We start from the raw sequence: 26,736 nt of genomic DNA on the forward strand, positions 1-26,736 counted from the left end.
GATTTTCCCCGCAATACAATCAAGAGATTAAGAATCAATCAAACAACAACAAAAAGAAAAAAAATCTATTAATTTACTGGTGTCTCATTTTGATAGATTTGAACCCTTATTTTGGGGTTCATAAATACGGAGAGAATAGAAAACCAATAAGAACCACAGGTTCACATAAATTTAACTAGTAAAATATGTAGGTACTTGTATTTCAATATTTAGAGTTGGTAGAAAATACATACTGATGATTAGAAAAATTCTTCTGCAAGGATACATTTTTACATTAATACACTGCAGAATCTCAATGGCATTGTGCTGCATTATCCATTTGCTACCAACTGCAGACAAAAGGAACACAATTTTTTAAAAGAAAATAAGATAATGAAAAAAACAGTATTTCTCTATTTTTTAAACTGCTTTATTGGTTGAAAAATTAAGACTCTCATTCCAAAGCATTTATTACTCTGAAAGATGAACTGCACCAGTAACAAAAATATTGATATAGACTTTTAGGAAAAAAAAAAAAAAAGTTATGGTTACTTGGGAAATAGTCTTTTTAAAGAAGAGATGGTAACAAATATATTAGAAATTCTTAAATTACAGGCTAGAAAAACATATTGGTATATTTAAGATAATCTAAATTATTTTAAAGAAAAAAAAAATCTGAGAGGACCCTCCCACTGCCTCTGCAGAGGCTTTGAATGTTTCACTAGCTCCTAAGTCTTCTGGATACACTGTAAGGAACACCTAGAATCCAACATAGAGGCTAGATTTAAGATTTGCTTTCTCTAAGAATGTCATTAAATATTAAAACAGTAAGAATATTCTGAAATCAGTAAATCATGATCACATCATCTTATGGTAAAAATGACAATGTATGAGGGCATTAGTGTAAATAACAGATTATAGCATAAACTGCTTTAGACATAGAGGAGCTTGATAAAAATCTTCAGAAAGTAAAAACTTCAATTTAATTATAGACAGGTGCGTATGGCTAATACAATACTATAGATAATCTAAAAGGTACTATATTTGAATTTGGAAAGAACTTCTCACGATAGTGATGATCTGACAATCGGACTCCAGATTCATATGCCTACTCTTGACAGAAATTCAATATGGTAACCTCTTTGGCTTTTAATTTCTTTATTTGTAATCATTGTAAATTTTCTAGGTGTATGGTAGAGAGGAAGAGAGTAGGACTAAATTATCTTTGAGGTCCCACAGACAGTCACTCTATAAATATTTATTTACCATTACAACTCAAAATTCTATCATTCTGTCCAATATAGGCAGACAAATGGATTAAAAGAGAATTTCTTGCTGGCTTGGCTAAAACAAATGAATAAATTTGAGCCAAGAATATTATTTAATAAGCTATTGAAAGACAACTTATCTTAGTAAGAGGTTTTCAAATCAATTATGTATGCATTTATTTATATATTTATTATAAACAAATTAACCTTGTTGTCCCTTCAAATAAAAGTTGGAAACTTACAGAAAAATCTAAAATGTGTGCCTCTTAGACGCTAAAGGATTTTTATCACAAATCTGATAAATGTGTCAAGCAAAGCCACCAACTAAGCTATCCTCAGGAGTGTCCTCTTGGCAACTCTCAAATGTATTATTATCCACTTTAAGACAAAGTTCCACATCTCCACATCACATCAGTTCCCTACAGGAATACAATACTGTATTAAACTGTATTGGCAAATATCCCAATGACTTACAAAAACCATCTTTGGCCAAAATTCATCATATTTCAAGAATCTTACCTGTTCTGAATTAAAGCAATTACTTGGGAATAGGTCTTTCCAATAACACTTTCTCCATTGACTTTTATAATTCGGTCACCTTCAAAAAGAAGTAAAAAAATAAAAATAAATAAATAAATAAATAAATCACATGAGGAATTCCTATAGAAAGTCACTTCTGAATGAATACTTTTAAAATAACGTCTTGAGTAAGGTACTTATTTTTAATGTACCCTTGCTCATTATTTTTTAAAGTTTCTTTTATAAAAATGAATCTAGGAGGGAGAGTAGAAAGTGACAAGCAAAACATTCTCGGAAATACAATTACGTATGTACACTGACATACACATTATATATATTAATGATATAGAAATTAGGGTTACTTTAAGTATGATGAAAAAGATAATTAAGGTAGGTAATAAACTAATAGAACATCCTAATAAATCTTAGCAATGACACTCACTACTGATATTTGATAACATCTGTAGCTGAAAAGACAACATATTTGTAGCAAAAAAGGATATTTTATTCAAAAAGAAAGTTTTTTACTAATTCCCACTTTAAATTATTTCATGTTTAAAAACAAAAGAGTAACTATTTTAGAGTGTGCATTAATCTAAACAAAATTGCTACTTATTTTTATTAAAATTACAAAATATTTTAGAACAAACACTGATCAGACTATATCCACTGACGCCTGCAGATGAGGCTGGGCTTGCACAGCATTGGGATTTAAGCTACTCTTTGAGGTGCAAATTAACTAATTCACTTCTGGAAGATCAGGCACTCTCAGAACTTGGAGATCCAAGATGATTATTTCAATTATGTCAATGAATATATCCAGCATTTTGTTATTTTGTTATCTTTGGTCACAATCAAATATATGCAAAACAGGTTCTTTAAAAGGGCCTCCAAGAATCCATTATCTGAGTGGTAATCAAAAGTGTCCCCAATTTATAGTAAATATTAAATGATTTCTGTTCAAACCCATCCATTTGGGTATCAAGAAACATGTAACCAATCAAGTCTCAAAAACAGTAATAACAGATGTGAAGAAAAAGGAAGAAACATACCAAGGATAAATAAGGAAAAAATATGGAATGAAATATGGAAGAAGAAAAGAATGAAGAAAGGAATTAAAAGGTGTTGTTTAAAGAAGACTATCAGCACCTGTGCATAATCCAGCTTCGAAAGCAGGTCCTCCTTCTTTAACCTGCTTAACAAATATGGTGTCCATTGGTTCCAAGCGGTTTCTTTGTTTTCCTGTGGGAGGAAAAAAAAAAAAAAACAAGGCATAGTTTTACTTCTCAATATTTTATTAAAAAACCAAAGTGCTGGGCTGGCCAAGTGGCTCAGTTAGTTAAGAGCTCGCTCAAGAGTTTGAGCTCTGAGCAACAACGGTTTGACTCCCAGCCCGAGCTGAGCAGCTGCTGAGCTGCCAACAGGTGGCAGGATGGCTCAGCTAAAAAAAAAAAAAAAAGCCAAAATGTAAAATATTTAATTGAGACAATTAAGCAAAGATTTTTAATGAAATGTTAAATTCATATCTTGAATTTGGATGCTAAATCCTAATTTAGGGGTTTTCATTAATTCAAACATTTATTTTGCTTCTTCCATAACACAACCACCACAACCATCAGAAAAGTTTCCATTTACTGGGTACACTCGGTATGTAAATTACTACACTAAGTACTCTACATAGCTGACAGCAATTTCCATAGCAAGTAAGTATTATGACCGCCATTGCACAGAAAGAGGAAACTGAGGCTCAGAGAGATGAATTAAATCTTCCATGGTGACATAGCTAGATTACACAGGCAGTCCTCACTCTACTGCTTTTTAATCTGCATTGCTAAGCTTTGAGTTATAATGATGAATAAGACGCAGTCCTTCCCCTTGAGGGATTCTGGTAGGAGAGACATAGAAACAAAGAATGGCCACTATAGTATAAAAAACAATCAGACACAAATACAACACCCAGTCCTGGCAACCAGGAGCACATGATGACCTCTGTAAGTCAAATATTTCACATATTGTTGTCCATGGATCACCTGCTCTAACATCTAAGGTGCTTAATAAAAAACCAATGTTTCAGAGTCCCATCAGAAATCTGCTTTGTCAACCAGTTTCCCTATAGACACTAACATTGGAGAGCAACTAACGGTTTCAGTAACCTAGAAAGCCTCACAGATGAAATGATGAAGCTAAGTGATAAGCACCATGATATAAGTCCTGTGGTTCTCAAAGTGTGGTCCCCTGATCAGCAGCATTAGTATCACCAGGGAATGAGTTAGAAATGCAAATCTGTGGACCCCACCCCAGATCTACTGAAACTCTTGAGGTGACTGTGATGCACACTCCACTTTGAGAACCACAGCCCTGACCCTTAAAAAAGATTGTGACTGAGAAAATAAGGCTTATACATATATGGAGTAATATAATAATACTTGGTAAACAGCAATGCTGGGCAGAAAATGGTCAAGTGTCAAATATAAAGAATTCATAATTATTGCCATATAAAACTGCATTTTTATCATGGTGCTCTCACAAAGGTGGTGAAAAAGAAGTTTTCTAGTGAAGGAATATCTATCAGCAGCTCCCCTACATATTTAGCTATTTACTCTAAAAGAAGTGTTTCTGATCAGTGAATGGCTAACTCAACTGCTAAAAAAGCAACAGGATATAGTGGAAATTGCTTGTGTTTTAGAAGCCAGAAGACAGGGATTCAAATTCTTGCTTTACACTTGACAGTCCAGTTGCAATTAAGTCAAGTATTTAAAAAAAGAAATTATTACTTTTTTTTCTGTAATATGGATAATTATATATTTTTACATCCTTGAAGGGTTTCTATGAAGATTAAATGAGATTAACACGTGAAAGCATTCAGCATCGCATGTAACTGGAGTAATTCCTCAGTAAATGTGTATTTCCCCTCTTCCTTGCATATGTTTAAATGAGGATGTGTCATATTATTGCTTTTAAGAATTAAAATTTGGAAAGATCATATAAACACATGTAAAATACAACTTTATCCAATTTTAAATACTATAAATCTATATTAAATATATATTAGGTATCTTCCCACAGCAACTTGATACAGCCTTCTCTCTACATTTAGATGACATGTAAATATTATGAATCCTTTTGTCACTTTTGATTACCTATGACAGCTATGACAGACAGCCATGACTGCTTTCCCCATGAGGTTTAGGAGGAAAAAGAAAAAAATTCGTTAAATCCCGACTACACAGAATGTCCTAATTCTTAAGAGACATTTGCTTAAGTACTTAGAGACTAATTATAATAATATCTGCAACTTAATTTTCAAATGGTTTGGAAAAAAACTAAAGCAAGACACCCTCACACTTACACACACACACATATGGATAAAGAAACCGTAGCAACATGTTAATTGTTGAGTAAGACACAGTACACAGATGTTTCCTGTACTTTGAAAATTATAATAAAAAGCTGGGGGAACTTTTCTGTATATGCCAGGCTTTATTTTTCTTCATAGAAGTTATTACTCACTACCTAAAATTGCATATTCATTTGCTTACATGTTGGGTGCACGTCTCTCCCACTAAAATGAAGAGCAGGGATTTTGTCATGTTCCCTGATATCCATTGCACCTAGAACAATGCCTGGTACAGAGCAGACATTCAGTAAGTAATTATTCAGTGAACGAATAATTTATTATTGAGTTTAATTCTCACAACAAGCCTTCAAGATGGGCATTATGATCCTAATATTACCACTGTACTGAGGAAGAAACAGACTAATTTGCAAGGAGACAGAGTAGGGATTTGAACTCAGGTCTAAATCCATGCTGCTTCAGAAGGAATTAACCACTGATTCATTTGTCACGCGTTACTAAATACAAGCAGACAGTACACTTAGAATTACTTTGAAAGGATGCAAATACTTAATTCCAATCGAGTGGGTAATCAGGCTAGGTCTCTCTGTGGCCAACTCAACATTTACACCAGCTGGCATTCGAAAAACCATCCATATTCTCTCGGTTAGAGATTTGAAGGTTTAATACGTTTTGTTGTATCAAGTCATTGCTTTCATGGAAAGATTTATATAATAAAAGAGGAGAAACATTTTTCTTATTAATGTCTTCTAGTCTACTGTGCCCCAAAGGTAACCATACTTATATTTAAAAATACAAAATGTAAATGGCCATTAATGAATTCTACAAAACAGTAAAAAGTTGGTTGAGTAGCAATGTAGTGACTTTTGAAAATTCTGATAGTAAATTTCACTAATACAGAATAGATATAATCCAAAATAACTGGGTTTTAATTTCTATAAGGGAAATACTAATTTTGTAATGAGTGCTTTTGTAAGAAAAAAATGATACTTCCCGATTGACAAATCTCTCAATGTGCCATGCCTGAAAGCATGAGCTGACTAATAAAACATAAAATACACTAAAATAGAGGCCTGTCCTATAGCAAGTCCTGTAAGATCCGCCAGAAGTCGTACTTTTAATTCTTCTTGTTTCTGGGCTTTCCTTTCTGAACTTTATCCAAAGTTCTGACTTGCTATTAGTACCTCAATATTATCCAATATCTAGAAAATAGAAATTTTTAGAAATAGAAATATTTCCCATAGATATCCCCTAACTACAGGCAGGTTCCCTAAGAAATATATTTATCTTCAATTTCCATATTCCTTGACTCTAAGTCTTGAGTTAAACACTTGGCTCATTAATTTTAAGTGTCTTCTTTTAAGTATCTGCTATCTGCAATTCTGCTGGAACTAGAAATCAATAATAGCAAATTGAAAATGTGTGTTATTCAGTCTCTTGTGTCTTTAGTTTTTGCAAGTCAATTTCTAGGCGTGCAAAACTTAAAGCCCTATCCTGAATTCTGGCAATTTACCAGGTAAAATGCTGACCTGTATGATCATTTGGCAGAGCCAGATGGCTTCCCTGGCAATTCTTGGCAAAGGCCTCTTTCAATTCTACATCTATATTTTATAATTTTAATAAATTTTTTGAGAATACCTAGGACATATTTCAAAGAACTGATAAATACCTTCATTTGCTGACCTTACCAAAAGAAAAGAAAAATGTTTCTTTTTAGCACACACACACATAATTAAATCATTATACATTTGAGAAAGGGAAATAAAAATACAATGATCTTACATGGACAAAAATGGCTAAATTGACCAAGTATAGAAAAAGTTCCATTTTACTCTCCTTTACATACAATTAGTAAAGACTTAAACAAGAAGGTATAAAAAGTATATATGAATTTACTTGAAGCTGAATATTACACTTAGAAGTCAGAAAACATGTATATACTTTTACATTACGGTAAACAATCAGTTGGGGGGGAAATAACAAGTATAAAACTAATAATATATAGATAGCAGCTGCCATCCAAATACTGGATGAATATCCAAGAGCACATGATTTTTATTCTCCATATCTAGTATAATTCAGTAGTTAAGAGGTTGGGCCCTATGACCACATTACATGATTTTAAATCCCAGCTCTACCATTTATTTTCCAAGTAAAATTTTCAGATTTTGCAATATTTGATACATATTTATACTAAAATTATTAGTTATCTATCAGAAATTCAAATTTAATCCTGTATTTTATCTAGTAACCCTACCTCTAAGTGATTTTAGACAAATGATTTATGTATTCCTTCCTAGCAAGGTTATTGGGAGGATTCAGAGAGATAATCCATTAAAATGCTTACACATGCATAATATAAATAGGTATTTAGTAAATGTGACTTATTACTATGCCAGTGTGATGATAAACCTTCGGAAGGTTTACATACAGATCAGGGTTGACCAAGGTCAGAGTGCTTGACTACAAATGCCTGATAAATATTGGTTGAAAGACTCACAAACTTAACAGTCACATTATAGGGAAGTCAAAGAATCTGGTCCAAAGAAAAAAGAACACTAAAGAAAAGAAGGTAGGGAGGCCGGATAGCTCAATTGGTTTAGAGCACAAGCTCTGAACAACAGGGTTGCCAGTTCGATTCCCACATGGGCCCTCTACAGCTAAGACTGTGAACAATGGCTCAACCTTGAACTGCTGGGAGTGGCCAGTGGCCAGCGTGAATGGCCAGCCGATGGCCAGCAACTGACTGTCTCAGCCGGTAAGAGCACAATGATCATAATACCAACATGGGCCAGTGAGCTGCATCCTCCACAACTAGACAGAGAACAAAGGCTTGACTCAGAGGTGGGGAGGACAGAAGGGGGGAAAAAAAAGAAAAGAAGGTAGAAAAGTAAGAGGGACTGTACTAAAAAATTTCCAGTAACCAACAGGAACTATACACCTATCTTCAAAGAGACTAGGATCTAAAGCCAGAAGGCTACATCTCTAAGCCTGTGGGTTTTGTCAGTTAGAAGGCTGATTTAAATCTCTGATGACCTCTTTGGAGAATGCTAAAGTCAAAATCACTCGCAACTTTTAAATTATTTCAAAATGTAAAATATTAAGTATACAGGGGTAGGCCGGGTGGTGCATTGGTTAAGAGTGTGAGCTCTGAGCAATAGGGTTGCCGGTTTGATTCCCACATGGGCCAGTGAGCTGTGCCCGAGCTGAGCTGCCACTGAGCTGCCAATAGGTGGCAGGATGGCTCAGCTGGTGAGAGCATGTGCTCTTAACAACAAGGTTGCCGGTTCAACTCCCGCATGGGATGGTGGGCTGTAACCCCCAGCAACTAGACTGAATGTGGCGACTGGACTTGGAGCTGAGCTTGCGCCCTCCACAACTAAGACTGAAGGACAACAACTTGACTTGGAGCTGATGAATTTTGGAAAAACACAATGTTCCCTTCCCCAATTCCCCAATAAAATCTTTAAAAAAATAAAAATAAATAAATATGAGACTAATTCTACCATGATCATATTAAGGTGCATTTTGAAAAAAAAATTAAATATACAAAGCATGCAGGTGAAAGCCAACAGATAAAGAAGTGACAAAATTTGAGCTACGCCAATTAAAAAAAGGGCTCTGTACTGAAGATCCACAGAAACATAAATAAGTCAAGGTCAGGGAGGGGATCCTATGGTTCTGGGGACAAAAGAAATGTATTTCTTAACAAACTGAAAAAATATATGTACTTCATACAAAGAAATACTATTCCATATTTTTACCAAAGCAAAGCAATAGAAAATAATGGCTATCACTGAGATTAAGCTTTTCCCCCCTTCTCTCTCAACAGTTCTCAAACATGCTATTAAACTATTTTTTAATGGATCCAAATTATTTCTGCTCTTATCATGAGTTATTTTTTTTTAAGTATTCTTTTTTCTTAAAAAAAAACACACAAAGTCTTTCTACACAAGAGAATGCCATTGCAATTAAAGTGAGCTTCGATGGAAAAGTTGTAAGAGGCTTGGAAAAAGTAAACTCTCCACAAAGGAAGAAAGCTAAAGAAGCACATCACATAATAGAATATTACAGCTCTAGGCATTAATTATTTTTAAAAAATCAATTAAATTGCTTATTGAAATTAAAATCTATTTTCAGACCAAAAATAATTGAAACCATAATGCAGATTGAAGTAGATATCAAAGTTAAGTCTGAATGATGAAAAATCATCTTTACTTCTCTTTGATGGATAATAGATTGCCACAGGAAAAAGAATTTATTGAGCAAAAGTTAGGAATTATGGATCCAATAAGGCAAAAAGCAAGCAGAAGGAATAATACACACCAAATTCAGGCTTGTGGTTACCTCTGGGGAAAGAGAACAGGGAAGAGCAGTATAAAAGGTCTTTAACTATACTTACAATAATTTATGTCTTGAGGGTGTAGGGGGGAAGATGCTGAAATGTTAAGAGAACAAAAATAGATGGCAAATATTTGAAAGGTACATTTTCCCCTATATTTTGTTTGCCTGAAATATTTCATAACTATTTTTTATTGTTGAAAACAGGCTTATTATTTTTTTTTGAATTGGGGAATTGAGGAAGGGGAACAGTGTTGGGGAATTGGGGAGGGGGACCAGCCAAACTGTTGTTTTTCAATCTTAGTTGTGGAGGGCGCCAGTCGCCATCTGGCTGCCCGTTGGCAGCTCATGGCCTCTAAGCTCAAAGTGCTGTGTTATACTCTTAGTTGTGGGTGGGCACAGCCACTATCCCATGCAGGAGTTGAACCGGCAGCCTTGTTGTTAACTGCTCATACTCTAGCCACTGAGTCATCCGGGTGGCAGCTCAGCTCATGGTGCCGAGTTCAGTCTTAGCTGTCAACAGGCGTAGCCACCATCAAGCAGGCAGCCTTGCAGTTAGGAGCACGTGCTCTCACCAGCTGAGCCATCCTGCCACTTGTTGGCAGCTCAGCGGCAGCTCAGTGCGGGCGCAGTGTCACTGGCCCATGTGGGAATCGAACCGGCTGCCCTGTTGCTCAGAGCTCGCACTCTTAACCAACTGAGCCACTCAGCCGGCCCCAGGCTTCTAATTTTTAGTTTGGGGGTTGAGTTTGCTGTTGGTGCACAAAATTATCTTAGGAGCCTAATGGAGACACATTGCCTAATATCAAAATCCGTATGTATCATATGGTATCTACATCCCATATGATAAATAATTAAACAAACTCCAATATAAGAAGACTAGTATGATAGATTATTAGGTACTTTTTTCCTTTGGTAAAGGGCTGAAGCACTAAGTAAAAAATACACATATATGTGACAGCTTATTAAATCTAGGTTTCCCCCAAATTTCTACTTAAGATGCTCTCTCTTGTAGAATGATGGCCAGTACTTTAAAATTATATCTCCCAAGTCTCCAATCTTCAGCTACAATAATTATCACGAGCTTCAGACCCAAAATTCCAATAATCTCTGGACACTGTCAGTAGAATGTCACCTGTTCAGGTCTCAATCACATTGTATCTGATTTTCAAGTAATATCAATGGAACAAAATTAAATAGAAAAATCTGTTAAACATCAAAAGCAGGCCATGTTCTAACTTAATCATGTTAACCTTTCTTTCAACCCATAGCCATCTAATTTTTTTATTTTACTTTTTATTGTGTACAATGTTCTGCATACACAAAAGTAGAGAAAATAGCAAAATAAACAACCCTCATGAATGCAACTTAAATAATCATGAAAAATTTGTCACCTTGCTTCATTTACACTATTCTTTTTTCCTAAAAAAAATTTAAAGCAAATCCCAGATATCATCTCTATTCATTTATAAATACAGTAAGCCCCCAGCTTAAGAAAGAGTTCTGTCCCAGGAGAAAGTTTGTAAGCCGGATTCATTAGAAAGTCCAGCAAAGTGAGTGTTATACACCTTTAACACAAATACACAATGTAAAGCCAATGGTTGAACGATTCATGTTATAAGAACGAGCGACATCTATCATCTTTTTGCCTCGGTCCAATCTCTCAATTATTTTCACTTTTGTTTCCATGGTTATTGCTTTGTGCTTCCTAGCAGTCCCCTCCACATCACCACTGCTTTTCCTCTTGCTTCCTGACATCCTGGGCTCTGATTGAGCACTGTACTACTGTACACTATCACACTGTACAGTAAGCACGCAGCAGCACAACTGTGACAATGTCCAGCAGACACGTGAGCTACTTCCGCAATTTGTTCGCATCTACGAATGTTCGTAATGCGAAGTCCGTTGGTATCTGTGAAAGTTCGTAACTTGAATGTTCGTAAGTCGGGGACTTACTGTACTTTAAATACTTCAGTATGCATCATTAAAAAGTAAGAACTTTATTTTTTTCTGAAAGGAAAGACAACAAAAGCCTTCTGTGGTTCTCAGAGTATGTAGTATTCAGCACAAGGTAGATAATAGAAGCTGACAACAAACCCAATCTTTCTAAATGCTAACTTAATGTTAAGAAAAAGCAGTATGTCATTACATAGAGATAATAGCACCAAAAGCTATGAAATACATTTAGAAAGGTTTCACATGCAAAATCACATTAGAATTAAGTTCCCAGTGGAATGTTAAGCCTGTGTATTCAAATACAGTAAGTTCATATATGTAGGAACATAACCTGCATGAAAATTTCCAGCAGAACAGTGCCCGGCATACAGTGGATGCTCAATAAACATTTACTGCTGCCTGGTTCAAATTTCAGCCCTGGAACATGCCAACAGTAAAACTGCCCCAGACCAACTCGGAGATTTGTTTCAGGAACAAAGCCATTGTTCTACAACTGATCTGTACAATAGCCTTCAAAATAGTAAAAACGAAATGCTACCACTTAATTGTAACTTGCGGGCAATACCACTAGGTGTCAGACGTGAATCAAACTGTCTGGCAAGATAAACGACATCAGCAAGCAAGACTCTGGGAGGGTGCTCTTCTTTCAGCAAACGTTTACTAAGTTCCGACCATGTGCCAGGTCGCCGATTATCCTAAAATGAACAAAACAGTCGTGGGGTCCTCCTTCTGGAGTATTTGAAGTTTCTCTCTCTCTCAAGTTCCAGAATTTCACCAACTATGTGTCACACCTAGATCCGTAGCCCTGACATTCATTCCTGTGGTGCTCGATTTTCATTTCTCTGCAAGCTCACAAGTCTGTTCCAGTGCTCTAAGCACCCTCTCCGACTTGACCATCACTCCAGTCCTTAACCCGCTAAACTTGCTCCTAGATTCTACCTTCCATTCCCTTTGGGCCTCTCTATTCTCCAACACTGACTCCTTCCAGAAAATCACTTTCTTACTAAGATTACCCATGGATCAACATTTCAACAAAATGCACCAACCTCGACTCCCTTTCTCCCTTCACCTTTCAAAGCATTCAAATCTCCAATCTGCAACTGTGAGAGTTCTAAACCTATGCCGCCTGCTCTTGCTCTTGGGCTGCTATTATACTTCAGCTGAATAAAACTGCATAACCCACTGATACACAGTTTCCCAGTTCAGCTAAGTTCTTGACACTCCTCACTGAAATCCCGTTCCCTCAAGGTTGCTGTTTCAAACTTCTAACAGCCTCCTTGAACTTGCTATGTATGCCATTCTAACTTCCTCACACTATTTGGATAACCTTGTCTCTTACTCGTACTTCACTGTATCTCAAATGCTGTATCCTCAGTTTTTTAACAAAATTTTGCCCATCCTTACTTTCTCCCTTGTCCTATCTCAGGTGAGGATTTAGTTACCAGCCATCTTCGGGGCCTTGCTCCCCTAAATGATCTCTTCTCATGTGTAAAGCCTCAGTCAATCTCTATTCTTCTCTCCAGATCTCAGACATACGAGTTCCCACAACAAAACTTCTCCCTATTCTTCCACACGGCTGTCATCTCTCCTTCTCTGTCCCTTCATTTTCATACCTCTTGCACGAATAGTCTATACTCACTTATCCTCATTTCTACCCTTCTAATTCAGGGTTTCTCAGGCACTGACAAATATCCCCTGGGGGACAAAACTGCACACCCACCCACTCCATCCTCACTGAGGTTCACTGCTCTAGTAACATGTTTCAACCCACTAATATTTGATTTCCTCATCCTTTCTGTCCACTCTAATGAAACTGTTATTCTCAGTAACTGTACCAATTTGCTACTTGTCAGGTCCGGTCCAACAGTATCTTTTCAGCCCCCATCATAATGAGTTCTCTATGGCAAATGACAACTTATCCACTCCCCCGTTAAAATTATCACCTCTAAATTGCCAAGTCCCCAACTCCTCCTGGGTGTCCTCATACTTTCTAAAACTTATTCTCAGATTTCCTTTCTGATTCTCCTTTCTCGAACCATCTCTTAGATGTTGTGTTCCCTAGAGTCCTATCTTTATCCTATACATCTTCATATTCTCTGTATATGGTTTCATTTCTGCCTAGGACTTCATTAGAACATATATAATGATGACTTCCAGACCTATTTTCAACCCCCACCTCTCCCTATGAGCTCCACATTCAAATTTTCCACTAAATACTAAACATTCTACAGGCATCAGAAATGCAACTTACCCCAAACTAAAGTCATTTCCCCAGGGGAAGGGGACGAATATGTTTCCTCTCCAGTGTCCCTCAATTAATGGCACCTCCAGCTACCCACTCATTCATGCCAGAAAAGCTAAGCATAATCCTCCACAAGCCATCCTTAAATGGTGACATATAATCCATCCCCAAGTCCTACCCCCAAATCTGGGCAAATATAACTTCTAAATATCACTGAAATCTGTTCTGGAACGCTGCCTTTCTTTCCTCCTGATAAAATCCTATCCATCTGTCAACAGCAGACCCCTTCCCTGGTGGTTAAGACTACTCCCTCTGTGCTAGGATCCTGTGACACCTGGATACACCTCCATCTTTGCACTTCTGTAATTATATTTTAAACTTTCATCCTCCACCACAGTGGGAGCTTCTTGAAGCCAGAGGCTATATCACAGATATTTATTATAGCACACACACCAGGAACTGTTCTGGGTTTTAATTTAAAAAGTAATAAACAAAATAAAGTTCCTGCTCTACATTCCAACCGAGGCAGGAAAGTGTTCACCAAGAAATAAGTGGTGTACGAGACAGTAATAAGTGCTGCGGAGAATTATAAGCAGAGTGAGAAGGAAGGAAGAATGAAAGGCAGGGCTGTAACGCTCTTTTGATGAAATGGTCAGGGAAGTCCTCTCTCACAGGCGACATGTGAGCAACTATCTAAAGGAAATGAGGTTACAGGCCACACTGCTCCCTTCCCAGCAATTAGTTTAGCGAATGGCTCATGGTAGTGACTCAACAAATATTTGCTAAGTGAATGAATAAACAACAGGAAATATATTTCTAGACTTAATGTATTTTGTATTTCTATTTTGTTTCTACACCAAAGGCAAAAAATGAAAACTTCAAAAGAAGGGACCATCACTATTGCAATTAACTTTTCATTACCTGGAACTATGAATCACATAATTTGAATGTAGACAAGCTGGAGAGCAATCCCGGGGAAAAAAGGGGATTATCCAGCTAGATGGTGTCTGTGTCAAGGTCTTAAGTTACAAGGCAGCTAAGAAAAGATAGCTAGTCTCTCTCACTTCACTGTATCTCAACTGCTGTATCCTGACCATTTCATCAAAATAGTATTACAACACAAAAACAATCACCTAATTACAGGGTTGCCTCTGGAACATTTCCTATACAGAATCTATTTCCAGAAGACGGGAGAACATTAATACGCCAACCACATACTTTCCTTGACGTTTTCAGCTTTACAGCCCTATCTGTTCAGCATCTCTGCTTAGATCTCTGAAATCCTTGATTTCATATTTCTTAAAGGTTTTAAAAACCCTAAAGAGATTTTTAAAATCACACTTGTTTTCTTGACTAACAAAGTACCTTCATGCAGTGTGTCTTCCAAAGAATTAAATCTACTACAGAAACTTGGATTTCTGACAATGCCAACTTTAATCCAATCAAATTCCCTTCATTTGAGATTACTGCAAATATGGTTTCCTGGGACCTTTTAAGTGAAGGAAATTATTTCCCCCCTCTCATCTAACTTGACCACCTTACCAGTTTATTTCTTTTTAAAGTATGCTCAAATTCCTGCTGAAGTCCAGGATGACCATGTTTTTATTATTGTTGTTCCAGCTCACACACTTAGCAGCTCTATGAAATAAGATTTCTAAATTTATTGAAAAAGTGTCACTGACACTTTGTGTCAGAAGGTGACTGATGGAAGAAAAGTGAAAGAATAGGAGGAAGGCAGCAGGGACAATAGATTGTCCTTGATGCAGGGGTTCAGATACTAACACGCTAACTTTTGCAGCTTTGGGAACAGTCATTTTGGAATAGTGCCAAGTTAAGGAGGTGGTACCTCCCTCTACACAGTACATTTACTCAACAAATATTTGAGCTCCTACTGGGTACCAGGTACTTACTAGGCACTGAAAATCAATAATAAAAGATAGTTTCCGTCCTTAATGAGCTCTGTTCTTAACATACCACATTAAATACATTTTCTTCTTAAACATAATGAATAGTCTGAGGTAAGAAAATTTTACTTTGCATATTCTAATGACCAATTTTGGATAAGAGGTATAATCACTCCCTTATTTCTGTTTTCCTGCGTCAGATTGGTGTTGCTGCCATCACCTCCCAGAACTGGGTCTTTTAGGAGGCAGAAAGTCTCTACTTGTTTACCACGTAACATGAACAATCACTCAGATTAACTGTCTCCAAAATATGAGTAGGGATTTTCCAGTAGAGAATTAGGGAAAGGGTCTATCTGTTTCTTTCACTAATTGTGAAACCTCAAACAATCTACTCCATCTAGTATAAAGTATCCTTTCAAACACATGAAAACAGCTATCACTTTTCCCCCAAACATCTCTTTTTCAAGCACAAGTTTCAAGTTCTTTCAGTCTTTTCCAAAAATACACATCATAATTTCAAAATGTATATCATATCCTTGCCATCACTGTCCTTTATATCTGAGGCTCCTCAGGGTTTAACCATGTCCTTCTTAATCAAAAGACCCTGGAGCCCATTTTTCCCATGTTTTCACACCTTTTTAATGGGAAAGAACAACATAAGTACGTATATTGAAGTTAACGTGCTACTAGCAACATACAGAATAATCTATGATCTCTGTGTGCGTATATGTGAGTATGTGTATATAAATGTATGTGTATGTGTATAAGCTTATACATTCTTACATTAGGAAACGTTGCCCATAATAGCAAACTACAAATAACTTGGCAATTTTACTATGAGTATAACTACATTGATAGATTATTTAAAGGTATTTTAATAAGACAAATACATGAGCAGCAAATCATCCAACGAAGTATCAACATCCTGGAAAATGGGGCTAGTATAAAGGAATGCCTAATTTATATTTGAACCATAGTGCATACACATATACACCTAGCTACTGGAAAATTACACACCAAAATACTGTTAATATCAATAATATAACATATGTCCAGGCTACTGAACATGAGTTTCCATTTTAAGGGCTTCTCACCCAGCAGACAAAAAAAAAGGCCCAGTCCTGTCCAATGAAGCATCTATTAGGAGATTCTCCCCACACTTGTGAATAAGGTAACTAGAAATACTGCTCCCATCAACCCAGAGGCTACATTGGTGTTATGCAAAGTGGGGGTGAGTGGGGAATCAATCTCTAAGACATAGCTAGAAGCCACACTTCACATAGATATGCAGGCCAAATCAAGTAATAGCGTGGCTCTGGATAAAAGCAAATACCAATCTTCTTGAAGAACAGCTTTTTTATCTGAGATCTCAAAGAATTTCCAGTAATAATTTCTGAAGGTCAACAAACACAAAATTGTCAAACATACACAGCAAAAAAAACCTACTCTGAGCTAGAACATGCAGAAAGCACAGAAAAGAGAAACAAACCCACAAAGACTCCTGATAATGGAATTACCAGACAGATTATACAACAACTCTGACTACCATGTTTGAAGAAATTTGAAAAATAAGTCTAAAATGGTAAAGTGGGAATAAGAAGTGATCGAGCATGCAGAACCCTAAAGAACTTCTAATAATCAAAAATTTAAAAACAATTAAGAAGAAAATTATTGGAATATATTGAAGAAATGATCGAGAATGTGGCCAAAAATATAGAGAATTTAGGAGACATGAGGGATAGAGTAAAATAAATCTAAAATATGTCTGAAATGCCAGAAGAATTAAAGAGAGCACTGGGATATAGAAGGGCACATAATATGTGATGAGATGCTGGATGAACATCTTCTAGAACTGGTGACAGACATCCATCCACAGATACAAGAAACTCAATGAATCCCAAACAAGAAAATTAAAAATAAATTCTCACCTAGGCTCATCATACCAAATGGCCAAATACCAAAGATATAAAGAAAATCTTAACAGATATTTTCAAAGTTTGCCTTCAAAGAACCAATAAATCAAAGTATGACTTCTTGCTAACAAGAAGCCAAAAGAGAGTGAAATGTCATCTTCAATATGTTGGAAGAAAATATCAACCTAGAATTCCTATAGCAGCAACAATATCTTTCAAAAATGAAGTCAAATCAAAAAACTTTCAGGAAAAAACCAAAACAAACAGAAAGCATTGCAACACAACATAAAGGAGAGTTAACATGTTCTGAGATCCTTACATTGTTTCAGAGGGGAATAAAATTAGCATTAGACTGCAATAAATTTGCATATTATAATTTCTAGAAAAACCATTAAAAGAATAGCAATATCTTATTCAATTTCAAAAAATAAAAGAGAGGAAAGAACTACAAGAAACTCAAAATAAAATAAACAGAATTTTCAAAATAAATTAGGAGCATAAACAATAAATATATAATTAATTGTATTAAATTTAAATAGGCAAAAATGTCCAAATCTAACTGTGGAATAAAATAAAACATATGCAAATCATAGATCTGATAATGGTCTAGTACCCAGAATATTTAAAGAACACTTACAACTGAAAAACAAAAAGACAAACAATCCAATTTAAAAATGGGCAATGGACTTAAATAGACATGTCTGCAAAGAAAATACACAAACGGGCAACAAGCACATGAAAAGATACTCAACATCATTAGTTAGTAAGAAAATGGAAAGCAAAAGCACAAGAGATACCCCTTCATACTCACTAAGTAGGCTATAACGCAGAAACGAAAAATAACAGGCATTGGTGAGAATGTGGAGAAATTGGGACCATCAAACATTGCTGGTAGGAATGTAAAACGGGGCAGTTGCTGTGGAAATCGGTTTGGCAGTTCCTCAAAATGTTAAACTTATAATTACTGTATAACACAGCAATTTCACTCCTAGGTATATTTGAAAACCTCAAACACTTGTACACACATGTTCATAGCAGCACTAATTACAATAGCCAAAAGGTGGAAAAGCCCAATGTCCATCAATGGATGAATGGTTAAGCAACCTGTGGTATATACAGGCTATGGACTATTATTCGGCCATAAAAAGAAATAAAAGTACTGATACACGGCACATACAGACAAACCTCAAAAGTATTACACTAAGTGGAAGAAGCCTTGCAAAAAAGGTTACTATTGTATGATGCCATTTACATGAAATATCCAGAACAGGCAATTCCAGGGGGACAGAAAACAGATTGGTCATTGCCAAGGACTCAGGGGAGGGGAGGACAGCGAATGACTGCTTGATGATACTGGTTTCCTTTGGGGGTGATGAAAATGTTTTGGAACTAGACAGAGGTGGTAGATGCACAACATTGCATACATGTCCTTTAATTCTATACTAAATTCCACTGAACTGTTCACTTTAAAACGGTGAATTTTATGCTAATGAAGATTTCACCATTAAAATAAATGTTTCTGAGATTGAGCCATGATGCTATGTGTATTACACTTCAGGGCTATACCACAATTTAGTTATCTATTCACATGTTGATGAATATTTAGGTCGACGCCAGTGTTTATTTATTTAAAATAAAGCATCTATTAACATGCCTGGACAAATATTTTTCCAGGCAAATGTTTCTTTTATCTTTGGCAAATATCTATGAGTGCCCTTATCGTTTCAGAAAAATAAGTGAAAGACAATACCGAAACAAGTTATATTGGGCATAAGATGCATAGGTATCAAAAATATAACTGAATCAAAGATGGAAATCTACTGCAAGCATTAAAACAATGATGCTTTATCCTTAAGCTCAACAGACTTAAGCCAATAGGACATGTTCAATTACAAAGATAAAGAAGGAAATGAAAGAACAAGTATGAAATGTTAATACTATGTTAGCCAAAATTGTACCTGAAAGTTGAACTGGGGAATCTTTTAATACTCCTTACCTTTCAAGGAAACAGAACACTCTTTCTTACACATTTTCAAGAATGAATTATGTGAAAGAGCTTTCTGAGAAGCCATGATAGAAACTGAAACTCAATAGCCAGAGACTGCCTGAGTTTGTCACCCAACACCACCACTTGCTAGTTCTGTAAACACTTCATGCCTCAGTTTCCTCATCTAAAAAATGGAAGTGAAAATAATATCCACCCCAGAAAGTGGTTGTGAGGATTCATGAGTTCATCCATGAAACGTCTTATAACAAGCAGTGCCTGGCACATGGTAAGCTAGCTGAAACTGCCACCACCACACTATCACCACCATCGCCACCATCATTACCATCGTCATCATCACCATCATCATCCCTACTTCTTAAAATATCTTCAAACAGTTTCAAACACCTCTGGTTATCCTACTGAACAGCACGAAAAGCTAATAAAAATAGACAACTAATTAGAATATTAACCTAACTACGAGAAAAACTCAATTACTTTAAACTGTCAATAGTTAAAAATGGATCCTAAGGGGTTCAGTTAATTCAAAGACATTGGAAGCGATCCATGGAGCTCAGTTAGTAATGCTACATTTTAAAAGTCATGAAACATGCTTCTGACACCCTATCACCACACCACAGACCTCAGACCTGTCCCTAATAAAATATCTTGCTACAGCAAATTTTCAGGTCCTTATTTTAGTGTTATATTAACTTGAGGGAGTATGTTTTCAAACTATTAATGAAAATTAACTGCATAAAATACACCCAATTTTCTCAGCTTTACAGAATTTACCTTTTCATTATAATGAAGAAAGTTTAAGCTCTAAACATAGTGGTTACTGTACAGCTGCTATAAAATGATGAAATGGGCCCATTAGATTTCTCTCTCAGGAATTTGGAAGCATTATAATGAGAGAGAAAGGGAAAAAGATATAATGAGGGTTGTACCTTATACAGAAGTCAGCTCATGAGAAAATCATGCATAATCAAACTTAACTGTGAAAGTCACTTAAATCATCCTGTGAATACCAGAATTTGAGTCTCTGGAAGATCAAAACCCAAGATTTTTTTGCTGTTGTTACTCTTTGCATTTAGCAGTTTTCTAGGTCCCAATTCTAGTGTCTGTGGCTCCCCAGGTATCCTTATAGCTCTTGACTTTGAATTTGAAGATGTCCTGTTGGTTTTTAGAATTAACACATCTTTGCTGAGGTGGTTTGAGGTTTCTATTTCTTGCCACTAAAAAAGCCTTGGTTATTAGAAAACTGTAATGTAGGCTACAGCACTGTTAAATCAGGAAAAATTGCAATCGCACAGTACAAATTTTTACTACTGAGAAAATTTATAGAATTCTGTTACTTTTTTTCTACTATTAACATGCTTGAATATAAATTTTAAAGCCAAAGTAGAAATCCAACAGTTATCTAAGCACCTAACAAAATGATATAACATTTTAGAACACTGAAAATGTCCCTACAACTAAACTGAGAAGTTTTGCTCATGGAAGAAGAAATAATAGTAATTAAAAACTTTATTCTTATTCTCGTTTTGATTATTTATGAATTATTTTCTCCAGATATTTAAGAGACAACAGGATGTCAACAAGATACCAATTATCCACAAGCAACTATTACCACCAAAAACTATTTTTCTACCTTAATGACCTTCTTCTTGTAAACGTTATTTGCATGGCAGTACAGAAAACTAACCAATAAAGAAAATAAATTTTAAAATGTAAGAAAGTATACACATATAGGATATAAGAAACATAACAGATGGAAAAGTTGGGTAAGGGGAATAATCAGGAAATTAAGTGGCAAAGAGATTCCACTCTATTGCCAAAAGGAAAGAATACCAAAACAAAACCTCTCAACTGTTTCACAGGATTGTTGGCATTATAACAAGATCTCTTAGGAGTTTGAATAAAATTCTGGCAATTATTTTCTCCCCAGTGGCTCTAGGCTTTGACTCGAATCATTACACTGGAGGCTGGAATTCTATTCATTAAGACAAAATTCACACATAAAAGGATTTTGCAATCTCAGTACATTTGAAAATAAGTTTTGAAGGGAAGTGAGACTATAAATAAAAATCATAACATTTGGTTGAATTAAAATAATATATGCAGTCTGCCTCTAAATAGGTTGCATTCTAAAAATTGACCTATAAAGAACTGTTGCAGTCAGATATTTTTTTCCCATAGAATATGCTCTGGTGGCTGACAGTTTAGCTGGAATGGCATGACGGGTACTGTACTGAAGCTAACCAGGCCTCTGTGGACTAGCCCGGGACCCCCCACTACCAACTGGGCTGACTAGAGGAAAACCTGGTCCTGGGAAGCAGAGGCAGGCAGAGCACGAGTAACTCCTGAAACTCCTTCACTTTCCTGGTCCGCTGCTGGCCAGGTATGCGGAACTGAGGCACAAGTGATGGCTGCTCCTGGAGGATGTTCAGGGCCTCCAAACTCGGGATAGCCCTGACTTTCATATGGCTTATTTGTCCTTAGGTATTCACAAACATGGATCAGGTTTCCTTGTTTTTAACTTTCTCAAGGCTGAGGAATTTTATAGCATTAATTCCATAACATTCTAAATATGCCCTATATTTATCTACTAATTCTTGACCTTACATAAGTCAAACTATTTTTAAAAAGACATAATTAGAATGCTCCAACCAAAAGATAGGGTGGCTGAATGGATAAGACAACAAGACCCTTACATATGCTGCCTACAAGAGACTCACTTCAGATAGAAAGGCACACAGAGACTGAAAGTAAAGGAATGGGAAAAAGGTATTTCATGAAAATGGAAATGAACAAATAAACACACAAAACAACTTTAAAACAAAGGCTATAACAAGAAGGACCCAGTAATCCCACTTCTGGGTATTTAGCTGAAGAAACCCAAAACACTACGTCAAGAGGACGTGTGCATCCACATGTTCATTACAGCGTTGTTTACAATGGCCAAGATGTGGAGGCAGCCTGGGTGTCCGTCTATGAATAAATGGATAAAGAGGAGATAGTACATATACACAATGGAATACTGCTTGGCCATGGAAGGGAATGGGTTCTTGTCATCTGCAGTGGCATAAATGGACCTGAAGGGTATTGTGCTGAGTGGAGTGTCAGACAGAGAAAGATAGATGCAATGTGATTTCACTTATATGTGGAATCTAAATAAACAAAGCAGAAACACACTCATAGATAGAGAGAACATTTTGATGGTTGCCAGATGAGAGTGGGGTTGGGGGTGAGTGGGAAAGGGGAAGGGATTAAGAAGTACAGATTGGTTGTTACACAGTAGTCATGGGGATGTAATGTATAGCGCAAGGAATATAGTCAATAATATTGTAATAACTAGATATGATGTCAGATGAGTAACTAGGTTTATCAAGGTGACAGATGAGAGGGGATTGGGGAGCAGGGTGAAAAAGGTGAAGGCATTAATTAAGAAGTACAAATTGGTAGTTACAAAATACTCATGGGAATGTAAAATACAGCATAGGGAATACAGTCAGTAATATGGTAATAACAAGTATAGTGCCAGGTGGGTACTAGACTAGTCAGGGGGATCACTTCTTAAGTTATATAAATGTCTATCCATATGCTTTACACCTGAAATTAATATAAAATAATATTGTCAAAATAAATTAAGTGTAAAAAAAGACATAACTGTTTTTAAAACAAATTAAAGAAATGAAGGAGACTTAAAAATAAGTCAACAAAAGTAAGATGGCAGAGTTAAAAAAAGATGGACACCTGATTTCAAGACACACATCCTCTGTCACTTAGCTGTGTGATCTTGGGCAAGTTATTTTACATCTTTCCCACTTCATCTACAAAAGGGAGATATTTTCTAATATCTCACAGCATCTCAGGGAGGGTTGAAAAAGAATAATAGCATATATTATGATGCCTGGTATAGATTAAGTCCTCAATCATATGATAATTTCTCCAATAAAATAATCAAGCAGTTCTCCTCCCAAGTATATTATAAAACAATTTTTTAGTTACTCTCATACCTTTCATGTTCTTCTTAAGAAAAAAGAAGTATAGATGTTCTGGACTTTATAAATATCTTACTTTGATGAACCTTGCTACACAGGAGGTAAAGTACTTGAATTTGTATTTATCTTATGTTAAAGCCTTAATTTTGATGTGTTTATTTTAATTCCTCTATAAAGCTTTAAAATTTCTGTTAACCTAGCTTATAATTATTGTCTCCCTCAGTCTGTTAGGTTCCTGACGTTAACTTTTTATTACATTTCAATTATTTACATTCTTTGTGGATTTTTTCTTTTAGCTATTTTACCTTCTGGTGGTTATTACAATATACTGACTCTACATTTCCTTAAAATGTAACCTTTTCCTTACTTATGATTATTCCTTCATCAACAACATGCAATGCCAGTAGAACAGCCAGATAATTTAACCTCAAACTATAGCAGTAACTCAATTCAGATAGAAATTCAGTTGCAAGAGAAAATAATCATACGAGATCACTGGATATATAGTCTTGAATGTCCATTCTTCTAGATAGTCTGAATATTGTCACTGTATCCAAACCAGACTCTTGGGACCTGCACTGTTGGACCACACTGTAATAGGGTCCGTCACTGTAACCAAGGGTTTCTCAACAGCAGCACCATTCACGTTTTGGGTAGAATAATTCTTTGCCATGGGGTGCTATCCTGAGCATCGTGGGATGTCCAGTGGCATCTCTGGCCTCTACCTGATACATGCCAGTAGCACAGCACCCTGCCCCCAATTGTGACAACCAAAAATGTCTACAGATGTTGCCAAGTGTCCCCTAGGGAGCAAAACTGTCCCCGGTTGAAAAGCCCTTTAAACTGAATTGAACCCCGGGTTTTGAAATCAATTTACATTAAGGGACCTGTTAAAAAAAAATAGCAATATGAAGGAAAGGTATTGAGGATTTTATTTATTGTATTACTCTTTACTGTTTGTTTTTCCACTGGAGAAATTTGTTTCAGACTTTAGTGTAAACTGGATGTTGTTGTTTTTTTATGAATAATGTGAATCCTTAGCTAATCATATTTTCTTTCTTCCCTTTGGCTGCTGAAAAAGCTCAAAAGCAAATTTACAGCCTATCTTTGATAACAGTGTAGAATCTACAGCACCCATTCATGTGTACTAAATCTCCCAAATGTCAGCTTAATTCATTTTTACCATGAACTTTTGAACCTTATTTTTTGTCTTACTGTGATACATGTAATTCTGCATGTGGAGACAAACCTTTTTTGAGTGAGATTAGGTATTAGGCTGTAATATTCCCCAGCGGATGATGCGCTTCTGTCTCATTTTATCACGCCTCTCCAAATTCCCGGGTTAAACCTGGATCTCCTAGTTTGCCCTTACAGATATTTTGAGTCTATTTCCTCCAGTCAAAGCGTATAACTAAATCTATTCACTTCAGTGAGCTATGTCAGATATATAATCATCTGTGTTAAAATTTCATAAGTATGTCCTTCTGCATTTATTAGAAGTATATTTCTCCCATTGGAGACCAACACATGAGGGGCCAAAAATTCATCAGCACATCGTTCTGTAGCATGACGGGAGTGAGAGGACCCACAGCCTCTTTTCTCTTGCTGATGCTGGTTTTGAAGCTTTCCCTTTCCCCACTAACGCCTATGTCTAACCCATGCCAAGTAACATTTGGAATTCATCCTTAACCCTGGTGGTATGACAGATGGTGACGCAGGAGTGGCCCATCTTGCACAACAGTGGCAACTACGAAGGGTCCTACCTGGCCCTACATTGTCAGATTATTTTTCATAGTGCTGAGGACCATGTCCTCTCATTTTAACCCTTAAGATAACCATTCCGAGACCTCAGAGCAGATATGGGTATTACAAGGGTTCATCAGCAGGTGAATGGATAAACAATCGTGGGTATGTCATGCAAGGGAAAACTACTCAGCAAAAAAGACAGTACTGTTACCTAGACATACAATACGGTGAATCTCAAAAACAGTGTGCCAAGTGAAAGGCACACAAGAGTACATACTGTATTGTTCCATTCATAAGAAATTCTAGAAGAGGCCAAACTAATCAATCATGACAGACAGCAGATTAGTGATTGCCTTAGGCCAGAGAAGTGCTGACAGCAAAGGTGCACAAGGCAAGGGAACTTTATGAAATGACGGAAAGGTTCTTTTTTTGTTTGTTTCAGGTGTACAGAACAATGCAATAGTTATCTTTTTCACCCCTCACAAAGTAACAACCCCCCTCCCCCATCCACTGCCCTCCCACCCCCAATTTCATACTTATCTATTACAATTCTTTTTGATGACTATCTTCATTGGAATGGTGGTTTCACGATTTATGCATTATTAAAATAATATACACTTAAAATAGGTGTAAATATATTCTTGCTAAAAATGCATAACTTCAAACTAATGATAAGAAAACATCAGATAAACCCAAATTGAAGGCCATTCTATAAAATAACTGACCAGTACTCTTCAAAAGTATCAAGGGCATGAAATATAGAAAGAGACATTGCCACAGACTAGGGGAGGCTAAGGGGACATGAAAATTGAAATCAATGCGGAATCCTGGAACAGGAAAAGAACACTAGTAGAAAAACTGCTAAAATCCAAATAAAGTCTGTAGTTTAGGTAATAGTATCATACCAATGCTAATTTCTTAGTGTATTAATTGTGCTGTGATTATATAAGTTTTTAACATTACAGGAAGTTGAATGAAGGATATGTGAAAACTCTCTGTACTGTTTTGGTAACATTTTTAAAAATCTAAAATTATCTAAAAATAAAAGCTTTTAAAATAGGTGCATTTTATTGTGTGTAAAATTTACTCATTAAAATTCATATAAAATTAAAACAAAAGAAAATGGGAGTTATGAAGAACTAACCCTACCTCCAGCCTGATTCTTCTTTTAAGCTAATATAATGTTAAAATCCAACAGTAAGACTAACTACAAGAATCAAAATTCTCCACTTTTCAAAATTTGAGTCAATATTGAATAGATAAAACAGTGTTTCTTGACTAAAAGAACACTAAATTTATAAGACTACTATTGAATAAAAATCTCAGAATTACTTTCCTCACAGTCATGTGATATATTCCCCCCATAAACACTAATATATAATTAACAATAAAATCATCACATGTTCAAATTATGGAACAGTGAATTTATAAAATTTTGAAATCTACAGTAAAAATATTTAATTTCTATGACTTTCACATCTAAGAACTGTTATATGCGAAGTCAGACAATTAAGTTCACGAA

At 35.9% G+C, this 26,736-nt stretch overlaps 1 protein-coding gene across 1 annotated transcript in view; it reads right to left on the minus strand.

Moving 5' to 3' along the window:
• The window catches only part of ARHGAP21 (Rho GTPase activating protein 21), a 117,825-nt gene that overhangs the window by 42,463 nt on the left and 48,626 nt on the right, over positions 1-26,736 (minus strand). Inside the window, 2 exon segments of the mRNA XM_019668316.1 lie at positions 1,767-1,845; positions 2,916-3,008. Coding sequence (XP_019523861.1) covers positions 1,767-1,845; positions 2,916-3,008 — 172 coding nt within the window.

Source organism: Hipposideros armiger, unplaced genomic scaffold (genome assembly GCF_001890085.2).
Source record: "Hipposideros armiger isolate ML-2016 unplaced genomic scaffold, ASM189008v1 scaffold_524, whole genome shotgun sequence".
Taxonomy (NCBI): domain Eukaryota; kingdom Metazoa; phylum Chordata; class Mammalia; order Chiroptera; family Hipposideridae; genus Hipposideros; species Hipposideros armiger.